The sequence below is a fragment of the Macrobrachium rosenbergii genome, chromosome 26, assembly GCF_040412425.1.
Source record: "Macrobrachium rosenbergii isolate ZJJX-2024 chromosome 26, ASM4041242v1, whole genome shotgun sequence".
In the NCBI taxonomy this organism is placed as follows: Eukaryota; Metazoa; Arthropoda; class Malacostraca; order Decapoda; family Palaemonidae; genus Macrobrachium; species Macrobrachium rosenbergii.
This window is the reverse complement of record NC_089766.1, coordinates 1,701,488-1,715,148: the sequence shown is the minus strand read 5'-3', so window position 1 is coordinate 1,715,148 and position 13,661 is coordinate 1,701,488. Positions and strand designations below refer to the sequence as shown.

General features: G+C 35.3%; 1 protein-coding gene across 1 annotated transcript in view; it reads left to right on the top strand.

Moving 5' to 3' along the window:
* Positions 1 to 13,661, top strand: part of LOC136852679 (multiple PDZ domain protein-like) — a 1,083,224-nt gene that overhangs the window by 844,385 nt on the left and 225,178 nt on the right. Inside the window, 2 exon segments of the mRNA XM_067127591.1 lie at positions 6,143 to 6,271; positions 10,446 to 10,466. Of these exon segments, the coding sequence (XP_066983692.1) occupies positions 6,143 to 6,271; positions 10,446 to 10,466 (150 nt within the window).

The window sequence follows — 13,661 nt, the reverse complement described above, 5'->3', positions numbered from 1 at the left end:
CTCTGTAGGTCTATTGCTCTCTCTCCCTCTCTCTCGCCTTGTACTGTAGGTCTATAGCTCACTCTCTCTCTCTCGCCTTGTAGGTCTAAGTCTCTCTCTCTCTCTCTCTCTCTCTCTCTCTCTCTCTCTCTCTCTCTCTCTCTCTCTCTCTCTCTCACCCCTTGTAGGTCTGTAGGTCTATGCGTGCCTTCCATAGCACACGATGACCCTTAGGCCTAATTCCCTTTTTTATCTCGCATAATTTTTCCTGTTTTTTTCTGCATCAGTAAGTTTTCCCTCCTCTCCACATGAAAATCAAACGGAAGGATTCTTAATTGGCTTCCTTCAGTGCACCTGCTTGTACCTGGGGTCAGGCCAGGTACGGTGCAGTACCAAAAAGCACCGGAAACGCTGTGGTTTACCTGTAAACCTTAATTCCATTTGAAAGGATTTTTTTTTTACATTTTAATTTTCCATAAAGCTGAAGGATTGTTTTTTCCTTCGTAGGATGTAAGGATAACTATTTCCTGAACTTCAGGAAAGTCCTTTAGGATGTCAGATGGTACAGAGGTACATCCTACGCGTCTGTAGGCTTAAGTTTAACGACTTTAATTTGCACAGAAACTTCCCGGTAGGAGAGCTAGGCCTATACGTCTGAGAGTTGCAATATATAAATAAATTGGGAATTATCAACGTGTTTTTTCATGCAGATTGAACGATAAAATTCATATTTCAGTGTTTGTTTAGTCTTCTATAAGTATAACTAAGTGATAAATTGCTTATTGAACAGATATCACGTTGCTCTTTTGTTTCTCGGACACTTGTAATACTTTAAAAGGTTTTGCTATGTTAAAAGCTTATTTTTAGCTTTGTTTTATTTAAAGTTTGTTTACTTATATATATAATTTCACAAATTATCTTTGCTTTGTTTTATAGTGTCAAAATATCAATGAGGATTTATTCATATTACATATTCCCCCGGGTTGTAAAATCGGTACTAGACATTCCTCTGTGGTAACGATCACATATAAGGCTTCATCGAGTTATTACAGCTCTCCCTCTTCTTCTTCTTCTTCTTCTTCTTCTTCTTCTTCTTCTTCTTCTTCTTCTTCTTCTTCTTCTTCTTCTTCTTCTTATGTGATAATATTCTGTAATTATTTTTCAGAGATTATTTGATATAGCCGGATAATTGCTATAATTTTTATAATTCAAAGTTGTTTGAGGTAATAATAGGTCTCTATATACACTCGCGAGCTGTTCAGTTCGAGATTGTTATAGGCCTATTGATTCGAAGATATATCTATGTACGTTCTAATCTGGGCTAAGAACCTCAAATTCGACAGTTTTATCATGGATTATAGACCTATAAATTTGAAAATATATGAAGATTTGGTTTTTTTTAGGAATCATAGGTCTAATTTGAAAATGTATCTAAATTTGTTTTATAATGCGCAAAAAAAACTTGAATTTGAATGCACTTATATACAATATTTACATGCAGTAGCGTTAGTTCAGTTATAAAGGTTTAATATATCCCTTTTTCAACTATTAAAATTCAGTGAACCATTTCGTTAGGCCTAAATCCTTAGCCAGGGGCTCAGTTCTAAAGAATTTAAAACTCCCTCTTTTATACAAACAAGACGCGTTAAACCAAAAGAATATAAACTTATTTAATATGTCTTTTGAAAATTCAGTTAGAAGTACAGTAATATATTTTGTACATATTTCTGTATTATTATTAAGTAGTAAAGTATTGTATAACTAATATAGGTTTTGTTTCTTAAGCATCATTGAGACTAAGTCTTGTACCTTGAGTCTTAAGCCTCAAATATTTTTATTTATTTTTTTATGTTTTTGAGTTACATGACTAAGCTGAAATGAATTACCACCCGTATTTTAACTGGGTGTGTATCCACCTCTGTACTCCGAGGTGCTAGTACTAAAAACATGACGGGAGCTCCTTAGGACGCCGTGTTTTTAGTACTAGCCCCCCCTGGGATCAAAGTATTATATACACCCATTTCTATATTGTGTGGTCGACAGATTATATTAGTAAATAAACGATTATATTCATCAACTTTCCTTAGCAGAAGTTTACCCTGGACTTTGACAAAGGTTTGGATATATATCGGGTATTTAATACCCTACCACCGCCCTACCCAGAAAGGGGATATGAATGGGGGTTTCCTAGGTTCCTATACCTTATTCCCAACCCCCCCTTTCACTTACCCATCCACAAACCCATTAAAAAGGAAGATTTAGTGTGTGGGTATTACCTCAAAAAAAAAAATTAGACTTCTAATAGTCGTTAGAAATTAGGTTTGAGGAGTATTGGTTACAATGAAGTTTGAGATGCCAATAGGCCTATTGATGAGTTCATTCAACGGCTCTCAAGCCTCGTTGTGACTCGAATGGTTCCACAGTGCCACTAGGTCTATATGATTCTGTTCAAATTATATATATATATATATATATATATATATATATATATATATATATATATATATATATATATATATATATATATATATATATATAAATTTATATATATTCGCAAATTGACGGAATGGCAATGGGCAGTCCTCCAGTCTTCGCTAATATTTTGGTGTTACCCAGAGGAGCAGTTGCTGGGCAAATTGGGCAATTTGACAATTTCCCTCTGGTCGATCACCCACTCTTTTCCAGTCATTACGTGGACGATGAAATGCGCTCTATTTATTTACTGGTCCCCCAAATGATTGTAAATTTAAAACAGCCAATACGAACAATTCAAAATTTTAACAAGGGCCTCTTCCCCTCAAAACAGCTTGCGATGTATGAATGACTCATTATTAAAACAAGTAGTTCAAGAGTTTAAATAGTCAAACGACCGCCACCCCTCTTTTTTGGCATGAGCTTGCTTTTAAGCCAGCTCCCCCCCCCCCCCCCCCCGGTGGGTCCTGATTTAACACGTATCTTACGACTGTCACTCGTCATCTCTAGTTCCTGTTACTTGAAAGGTATACTTAGCATTTCTTTTTTTATTTTTATAAGTTTCTTTTTAAATAAATTGCCTTTTATGATATCAGTTAATCGAGTCGATTTTATATTATTAATGTTTGTATATATATAATACATATATTTTTTATTTATTTATATATTTAACACTAAATACTGCAGATCTTTGGCTGACTAAGTATCCACATAAAAAAATATTAGAGAAAACTTGTTAAGTTAGGCCTAGAGGATTATGAACTTAAAGTCATTCAGTGATTTTAATTACACCTTTTAAAGTTAGATATTAACTTTATTTACATTTTATTTACATTTTTTGTCGCTTTTGGGGAGACAGGGTTGTTTGTAAGATATTTCGTTGTGATAATTTGTTTTTTTAGTCTGTTAGGCGTAGGTTTTGATATGTTTTGTATATCCAGAGATTTCCTTTATAACTGTTAGTTACTCTTGTCAGATCTAAAACCTTATGAATTTTATGACCGATCTCCATTGCCTGCTTCCCTCCCACCCCCCACAACCCCCAATCCCACTCCCACACTTCTCCCACACTCTCTTTGCCAGAACCGACTAGACGGCTTTGTAAGTTTTCCTTTGTACCCCAAAAGAAATTTTTTTTGCTAATACATAAATCATTGAAGCTGTTATGATACATATCCCAGTGTGTGTGTGTGTATGTGTGTGTGTGTGTGTGTGTTTTAGGGGGGTATGGGGTTACTCTAGATAAGGAAAGGTATGTTAAAGGCATTTACTGTAAGAATTTCTGTACCTGTTCTGTGCTTCTCAGGAGATTTTCTGCCAAATATGGCGCCTGTCTGGGGACTTACCTAGCTTACCTTAGAAGGCTACGTAATTAGATATTTAATCCCCAAGGGAATTCCTTTGCCTGTAATGTGCCTGAGAAACTGTTCATATTTGTATTTATATTTTAGTTTTGTATTTTGGTGAGTTTTAGAGTTTTTCTTTGCGTTACAGTACCTCTGTAGCCTCTTAGGAAATTCTACCAGATACAGTACATAGGTACATGTACTGTTTTGTGGTTATAATTTATTGTGTAATCATAATTTCGCCCATGTAATAGCTACAAATATTCTGCTTAATAAATACATAAAGACTTGTTCTGTTTTACACTTATAGTTGTTTATGTAACTGCAATTCTGTATAATTGTGTGTGTACTTATAATTGTGCTTTTGTAACGGTTACAGATATTCTGCTGCATGTACACCTTAGTACGTGTACTGTTTTTGTTCTTATATTTATGTAACTGTAATCCTTTATGTAACTGTAATACAGGCACTCTTTATAGTCAGAAGTACAGTAGCCTACATGGTACAGGCCCCTTTACATAACTTAGAGAGAGGAAAAAATGATAACAAATGCTTCTTTTTTTGGTTACAGTGTGTTACTCTGGTAACATTTTCTTATTCAACATTGGGTTTTGGGTGAGGGGGTGGTTAGGAGGTGGTCAGATAGGAGGTGGAAAAAGAGGAGGGGGAAGGGGAAGGGGTTAGTTAACATGCCCATTTATGTGCATCAGGATGCCTACTGTGAAGTCTAAGCATATTCAAGGACTTTTGGGTTTTTGGGTGGGGAGATTGTCACTTGTAAGGATTCTCTCTCTCTCTCTCTCTCTCTCTCTCTCTCTCTCTCTCTCTCTCTCTCTCTCTCTCTCTCACACACACACACACACACACACACACACACACACACACACACACACACACTCTGGACACAAAACCTGCTATTATAATCTCTCTCATCTCTCTCTCTCTCTCTCTCTCTCTCTCTCTCTCTCTCTCTCTCTCTCTCTCTCTCTCTCACACACATGCACACACTCTGGACACAAAACCTGTATGCAAGCATTGCTATTATAATTCTCTCTCTCTCTCTCTCTCTCTCTCTCTCTCACTTGACTCAGACCTGTATCTCTCTCATTGCTTTATTTGAAGTTGTAGGCTTATTTATAGTATGTAGCCTATGTTTTTACAAACAGTGTATACCATTAGACCCACCTCTTAAGAGTGAAGGATACATTCCTGAATTTGGAAAAACAGAAGCAGCAAGAAAATTCCAAAGCTTGTGCGTGATGAGGAAGAAAAAGCTCAGATAACCTTTTCCCAAGCTAAAACGGCTTTTAGAAGCACCTACAATGCTATATCTACCATTATATACCAGAAAGTCCTACGCAAGGCACAATGTACCTTTGTGGTAACAGCAGTACCGCCCTTTGCTTTTTCCCTGCTTGAAAATTACCTCTCTTACTTGAGAGGTTTCCTCAGTGAGAAATGCCTCTTCCTTGACAGAAAAACCTGCAGTCTCCTCTTCTCTCACTTCCTGATGTTTTTGCTCCTGGGATGTGTACCATTGTTTCAACATTTTACATATGATTTTCTGTAGGTTTCATCATTCAGGCTTTTTTTTTTTATCAGGTTGCAAATTTCTGTGGCGAATAAAGTGATGGTTAAAGTGTGTGAAAATATTGTATATTGTTTGTATGTGCATGTATAGTATATATACATAGGCTATGTGTAGTGATTCTTCATATTCCTTAGTGTACATATTCCTATAGGCATTGCAGTTCATTGCAGATATTTGTTTGGGGCAATTTTCAGTTTACTCTAAGATCCCTGATGTAACTTATTTTTACAGGTCCTAAATATGCTTCAGACGCTGTAGGAAAATCCTGTATATGTTGATCTACTTACATTTTTGTTTATTTGTTTATTAATTCGTTGATTTTACCCGTTCTGACAACTGATCTTTCGTTTTTCCTATTACCCTCTGCTACTTCTTCCAAATGAACACCATAATATTCTTTGGAAGCTTCTTGAATTTCAAGCCAGTGGCCCCTGTGCTGGGCTTGTAATGTATGAATAGGGTTCATATTCTAAATTGTAATAATAATAATCATATTCTTTAATGTAATATTTACATTAATTGGTGAATATATAGAGATACTCTTTGGAAGCTTGAGTTTCAAGTCAGTGGCCCATTTTGTAGGCTCGTTCCATATGAAAAGGGTCACCTTCTGAATAGTAATAACAATAATAAGAATAATAGAGTTCTTTAATAATAAGAATAATAATGTACTTTAGTATAATGTATCCATATATTGTTAAATGGGTTTAGAACCTGTCACGGCAAAAGCTTACATTATTCCTCTCATTGCAGCATTGTTTACATCAAAGGACAAGACGCGGCTGCCTTCAGAGAGGCCTCATTGCTACAGTACAGAGCTGCACAGCAGGCGAAGCAGCAAGACCAGACCTCTTCTCAGCCTACGCAGCAGACCAGCCCGAGGTAAAGACGAAGCTGAATTTTAAGCATTCCTGTGTAGTTTAAATCTCTCTTAAGGCAACAGGTTTTAATTTCATTGTTCATCTAGACTAAAAACGCTTCTTTTCTGTATTTTATCATTTATATGCCAGATATTTTTACATTTTATTTGGGTGCTACATTAGCCTTTATAGTACTGTTGGTATTGTTAATGACTAATTACAGTTATTTTTTTTTTTTATAAAAAGCAATCTATTTTTTGATAGACCTATGTGAGTATCGTCGACCAGGGTTGGTGGCATGTGGTGGTGATGGGGTGTTGGTTTTGGTAAATACATAATTTTGCTTTCTGTTAATTTAGCTGTTTTGGGAAGGTGGAAGAGGCCCCTGCAATAAGGGATTATGACAAATTTCTGTCGCTTTTTCGATTGTGTCATTCCCCAGAGATATTTTGGTCTAAAGCACTTGATTTGAGGTCAGTGTATATTATTTAGTCACTCTTTGAGTTGCAGTAGGTTGATATTGTCATTTTAATATATTTATTGTGGCTTATTTATTTGTGTATAGTTTCTTTGTCATATTGTCATTGTTCAGGTGGAACTGAGTTTCTTGACGTTTTAGAATCATCCACACACTGTGCAAAAGTTCTTATATATTTTTTTAGCTTCATTTTTGGTAAAATTTACACAAGTTTAAATGGTCGTCAGTTACGACTGAGGAGATTCTTTTAATAATTATTTTTGCTAGTTTTTATATCCATTCCTTACCCAGATCTTTCCATAAGAAGAAATCTTACTGTATTCTTTTTTTGGCAATTTATTTTGAGACATTTTTAGAAAGTTTATATCAGACTTTTAAAGGTATAATATCAAGTCGGGAATATCTTGGCTTTTCTAGGAAAACTCATGATTTCAGTGGTACTGTACAACTGAGCTTTCCTTGTGATGGTGTTGAAGTTTTATTGACGTGTCTCTTGTTTTGGAGAATTTTAGTCTGTGGATTCTTAATTTGATTACAGAGAATGTTATATACTATATATATATCTGCAATATATAACTTGTATAACATTGGGTATGCATGATTTATTTATAGTCCTCTCACAAACAGAATGTCAGGTTACTTTAGTTTCATGTTTTGCATAAGCATTCTTCTTCTTCTTCTTCTGCACTTCACTGTTCAATATGGCTGCCGTGAATCGCTTAAAATTCCTGCAATTGTGATATGCTGACTGTGCATTGGTTATTTTTTTACTGAATGAGGCAGATTATACAAGGATTGTGAAATCTTCATAAGCTCCAGTAGAATGTTTTAATAGGTGAAATAATTGTAACTCTTACAAATTGGGCTGCTTTAGTCTAGATGGAATCGTAATGCTGTCTTTACTGTGTGTTTTAATCTTTCTTGATAGATTTACAAAAGCATTTATAGTTTAGTTGCTTTACAGTTTTTCTAGTCCTAGGGTACTTCATCAGTCCAGCTACACTGTTTTATGATTTTTCTTTATATTAAGGTTTGACGTATCTCACGTGATTTGTTTTCGTAATTTATTTCCAATGGTGGCTGTAGGTAGGTTACTTATACAGAAAAAAAATGAAAAAATGTTTTAGCAAACTTGATGACTACATGGCAAGTGGCTGTCATGCAGTAAATGTAGCTTAATGTTTAGAACTACAACAAATTCAGTCTTCTCTCACAGACAGGCACTCCATTTCAACATAATACAGTCGTAAAAGAACTCTCATTTAGTGACTAAGTCTTGGCAAGTATTTGCCTAACTTGAATTTAGATTTTGCAGCAGATATAAAAGTATGTGAACCTTGTATGTTGGATTGCCGAATTTTACTCACTTCATAACTTGAAGTGGCCCATTAGGGGAAAATTTAACAATTCATATAGTTTTAGCAGCATTGCCGATCAGTTTCAATTGTCCACAGTGTGCATGAGCCAATTCATTCAAGTTATTTGGGTTTTTGCTCATTTTTGTTCATTCCGACTGAATTGTCACCTTCTTTGCTGAGTGGTCACAAAAAGGATGTTGCAGGGAAATTTTCAAAATAAGTTACTTTCGACGAACTGAGGAAGCCCTGATGTGTTTATCAGTCATGTTATATTTAGCTTAATAGAGTTATTGTGGTATTTTTCACTTGCTCAAGTTGTGATGATTCTAATTCCAGTGTTGAAAGCAATTTGAGAAATCAAAGGTATCAAATATTTAGTTGGTCCCATGTCGAGATAGGTCATTTTGGGTGAGTTTTTTTCCCTCTGTGGTAGCTGTAAAGGCAGAATTCTTCATTGCTTCTGCTGTAATAAGAATCACTCTCGTTACAATTTGCAGAGTTAAAATAAAACCTTACCAAATGGGGACCGTTATGCTTAGTTGTAAGTTTTCGAAGCAGTGTTTCTATTAATCTAGGTTTGTTCAAGGGATTATGGCAACTGTAAATTCCATCTTTCCAGTTTTACCTGTCTTGTACTAAGGTGAATGTAGTCCACACCTCAATTTAATCCAAATTACAAAGTTTGAAGCAGTTTCCTTATCCATATATCATAATTTGTAGAGGTGGTTTTGATAGTCATCAGTTTCATTAACATTTTGTTAAAATATCCTTTTTGAAGAAAGTTTTCATATCCTCTTCAGATGTTATTGGGATATAAATTTTCAGTGGCCCGTTTTCTGTGTTGAAAATATTACTTTGTAAGTGCGATTTTCCAAGTAATGAATTTGGGTAGATAAGTTGTTTGTATAACTGCATCTAAAATTATGTCATTTACCATTACTTCATGGAGTGCAGAGTAGGTTATTACATTTGGTGAGTTCTTTAAAAATATAAAATATTGTCCCAGTGATTATTTGATAGTTTCATAACTGAAAAGTAATGTATATTCTGTATGTATTCAGTATTATAGCCTTGTTTCACTGTCTCATTATAATTGTTTTAATTTATTACATTGTTCTTTCAATATTATCTTCTGTACAAAGTTTCCAAGGGGACAAAGTGTCTATAAAATGTGCAAAATTACATTGTATTCTGTCTGTCAGGGTTATTTTTAAAGCTCGCCTTGCATTCTGAAACTCCTACTGTATGTTTATAACCCTTTCTGGAGCTAATGACTGGATCAAATGCAACTGGAGTTAAAACTTGTCTATGACTTTTGCCAGAGTGAGTTCAGTGGTACTGCACGGTGCTACAGCAAATCAGTGATTGATTTCTCTTGCACTTTTTCAGCAGCTCGATTTCAGTACACTGTCATGACACACAAATGTTTCCCCCCCTCCCCCTTCTCGTGGTTATGAGTCTTGTTTCACAGTGTGGAAAATTCACCCTTGTTTACTTTCTCCACTCATCTTGTACAGTACACTTTGAGAAAGTCTTTCTTTGTCGTTTTGTTTGTATATAAATTTCTCTTTTTTTTATTAGTGTTTCCAGTTTGGGATTTCAGGTTTGGTTATGTTTATTGTTTGTTTATTTTTCCGAGAATTTGACAGAAAATTGTGATTGGCAGAAAATGGTTGCGTTTAAATTCGTCATGAATTGAAAGGATTCTGATCCCCTTTTTCCCAAAAAGTTTGGTTTTTATAGCAATTCTTACATTGTCACATTTCTAAATGTCAATTTAAATTTTGTAATTGATCCTTTTTTTCCCATTATCATTATGTATCTGGAGTAGCTATAAAATTTGAAGCCCTTAGTAATTCACTTATTAAATAAAAACAAGGGCGCTTTTAAGGTATGCCATCTCTTGCCTGAGTTACAGATGTGATGAGGAAATCTTATTAGTTTTGATGCTGCTTTCTTATGTTTCAATGTTTTCTTAAGATTTTTTGGAACTCCTAGGCAGTGTATAGATGATTTTATGCCTCTAGCTTAAACATTTGACTTTACAGAACAGTATACTTTCCTGTAATTTGCTTAAGAGTAATATCTACAGTATTTACAGGTGCTAGAAATATCGAGTAGGATATTTTATATATTGGTCTATTTTGTCAGGAAGCACCCCTCTATATCTACGATATATTTTAAATGCAAATGGAAAGATTTATTTACTTGGTTTTGGTGAAAGAGGCCACTGATAGATTTGATCTCCCCCTAAAATGTTAGTAAAAGCTGCCTCATATCCCCCAAAAATGCCACTTTTCCTCCACTCTGGTCCCTCCCGCCATCTCACTCGTTATTTTCTTATTCCGTGGCTTATGCAGGATCTTCCCCAAGTACTATCGGTAAGTTGTAACGAGCCTAAACGCTGTCTCTTACGCTTCTGCGTGCTTGCGCGCGGCCTCCTCCTCCTCCTCCTCCTCCTCCTCCTCCTCCTCAGATGCTGCTGATGCTTAATCTTGTTGTTGTCATCCACTACTCGGTGTGACCTACTGTGTCATCTTCCCAATCACCTGCTGCTTCTTCTTCTTCTTCTTCTTCATTCTCACATTCTCGTTTTCCTGTTTTTTATCTGTTCTTGGATGTACGTGCCTGTGTGTGTGTGTGCGCGTGTGTGTTTTGAATAAGGGCATACCTCATCTATACTTCACTCCTACGTGTATAATGCAATGCCCAGCGTGTGCGTCTCTACAGGCATGGTTCAATTTTACCCGTACTATTCCTCTTTGATTCTTCTGTGTCTTGATAGATTTGAGATGTTACTTGTTTTGTTTAGGCAGAAGTTCAGTTTTTATCACGCCCCTGGAAAAACTGATTAAGCTCGAGCGCACGTCAGAAAGGTACCAGAGTTACAGTACGCTACAGTACTTGAAAAGCGTCTTGTTTGTGTGTAACTTTTCAAGAATTTGTTGCAGATCTGACTTGTTTATATTTTGGTATGCTTATATTACTGGCCAGTATCCCCAGGAGTTCATTCTGTGGGTTGAAGTGCGGATGAAATTAAATATGAAATTACTAAACCTACATGAATATATGCATAAAATTTGCTTATAATTATGTATAAAAGCATTATGAAATTCATATACTAATTTGGAGAACGATAAAAATGTCTCCATTCCATAATTTACTATCTTAAATAAAACATGAGGCTTGTTTTCTTTAATACTAAGCGTCTGTGTATTTTAGCCGGACACAAATCACATAGCTGTTAGAGAGCCCTAGCAAGTAGGCCCAGCATCAGAAAAATATTATTATCATTCCCATTCCTCATCAATAAAGAAACTAGAGCATTCTCAACCTATTTTACTCTAGAAAACTGCTTTATAACAATAGTTACTTTACATATTTGTAGGTTATATTAAAGAAAAATTCAATACATATGATTGCAGTGTAGACCCCATGTTTTTATCGTACAGGACACTTACAGTTTTAACTTTTGTATCTCCCTCTGTATTCATGAGCCTTGACCAGACTTCACACTGAATTTTTATGCATGGTTAAATGATTACCTCCAGTATTATTGATGTATGAGCAATCTGAGCAGAGGAGATTGCCATGTTGTAATCTTAGGTCATGTACTTTGCAGTAAAAAAAAAACTTCTGAATGTTATATGCACATTAAACACAAATGGACTAGACTATGATAATGGAATTTTTATCATTGTAGTTTACCTAGACAGCCGAGTTACACTCCTAAACTTCCGGACTGCTGGGCCCAAATGGTATTTTATCAGAGGCAAGATTTGTCGTAAGATAAATTTGATTAAATTGAAGAATTAGGAGGAAAGATGCCAAAGTGAATACTAGATGGAAATGATAAAAATTGAGCAGATGCAAAACTCATCTGATGCTGCTCACAGAATGTGATTTTATATAATGATTTAATCAAATAATGATCAGCATTCCAAACATTTTTAGGACTGAAATGTACCTTTCGACGAGCAGAAGGCCTACTGGTTAGGTCCTTTTTGAGAGGGAATCTTCACTCTAGATAGGGTTCTGACAGTAATACAGTACCTATGGTTCTTAGTCTATATTTTTTTTTTTTTAGATTTATAGAAAGAAAAAAGTTGAGTAATTTAGCTATATCTTATTGAATTCGAACTTCTTGGTGTTTTAATATCAAACTTTTGTCTTGGTGTCCACCGAATACCATATACTATACTTTATTCTCTTGTTACGAAGCAGGCAGTCGACTTCTATATTAGGGTTGCGTTTAAAATTATACTTTTTCCGTCACATGTTGAGGAACGAATTCTGTTAACCACAAGACCAGAACATTTCAAAATTTCTGTTTCAGATCAAATTTACATTTTTCATTTATTGTCAATTGTTTTTGCTTGATTTGATTATTTCATAAAGTTTCTTTATCTGATTTAAAATGTTTTGCATTGTTGTATGAGGCAAGAAAGCCTAGTTGGACTGTTATCGCATAACACTGCTTAATCATCAGATGTGGTAAATGAAAGTGCATGTCACTGTAGATATGGTGATCCATCAGCCATCATGTTTTCAGTGGTGCCTCGTAAAGTCCTGTACGTACTAATGAACTATGCACCCTGAGCCTTGAGACATGTTGCCATTTGCAAGCATTCATCGTTCTTCTCGTTCGTTTGCAAGATAACCTCCCGCTGACTATCTCTGATGTAAAAAAACGTTGTAAAAAAACTTTTCCATGATTTTTTTTTTTGCATGGGATTGCCATTGCTGCTGTACACTGTACAGTACACTATTTTTTTTTCCACCATTTGCATTGTTCATGCCTGTGGCTAAAAATTGTATGCTTCTTAAAGAGGAAATATATAGGTACTTAACATCTTGTTTTGGGGGGACTTCTCTGCTGAATAGCATTGGCAGCTGCGTGTAGTTTATTGCCAGATATCATTCAGCGTCCAGTTAATTTTCAGGAAGTTTAAATAATCAGTAAGTTTCTTAAGTCAAGCATAAAGCTGAAGCATACTGATTTATGGAACGGTCAGTTAAGTTATTGTTAAGTAATGGTTTAGATATTCCAGTATTAATGAAACTGGTAAGGTGCAGAGTTTTGTTAGGTTATTAAAACACTGATTATTTTCAGAAAATCAAAATGTAGGCCATATTCTTGTTAAGCTTATTTCTCAGCAGTACTGCATATATATCTTGTCAAGTACGTAATTGGATTTTTTCAGTCGGATAGGCACATCATATTTTAGGTAGATCCTTTGGTTAAAAATATAATGAGCTATTAATATACAACAATCACTCTGTCCAGTGCAGGTCTCTGCGTTTGTACAAGAAGTTTGGGCATTTTACCAAATCAGTAGTCTTAGAATGAAAAGTATTTTGAATGTCACATCAATCACTTAAGTCCTGCAGCTAACTAACGCAATGACGTGGATAAAATAAAAACCCAGTAAAGTCCTGTTGAAACTAAATGTACTATACTCTTTTCTGTCTTAAAGAGGCAGAGGTTCTGCCGTATTTTTATATGTACCAAGCAGATGTATCTAGGAATTAAATAAACCGTACCCTCTCCTATGCAAATGTTTTGTCACTGCATC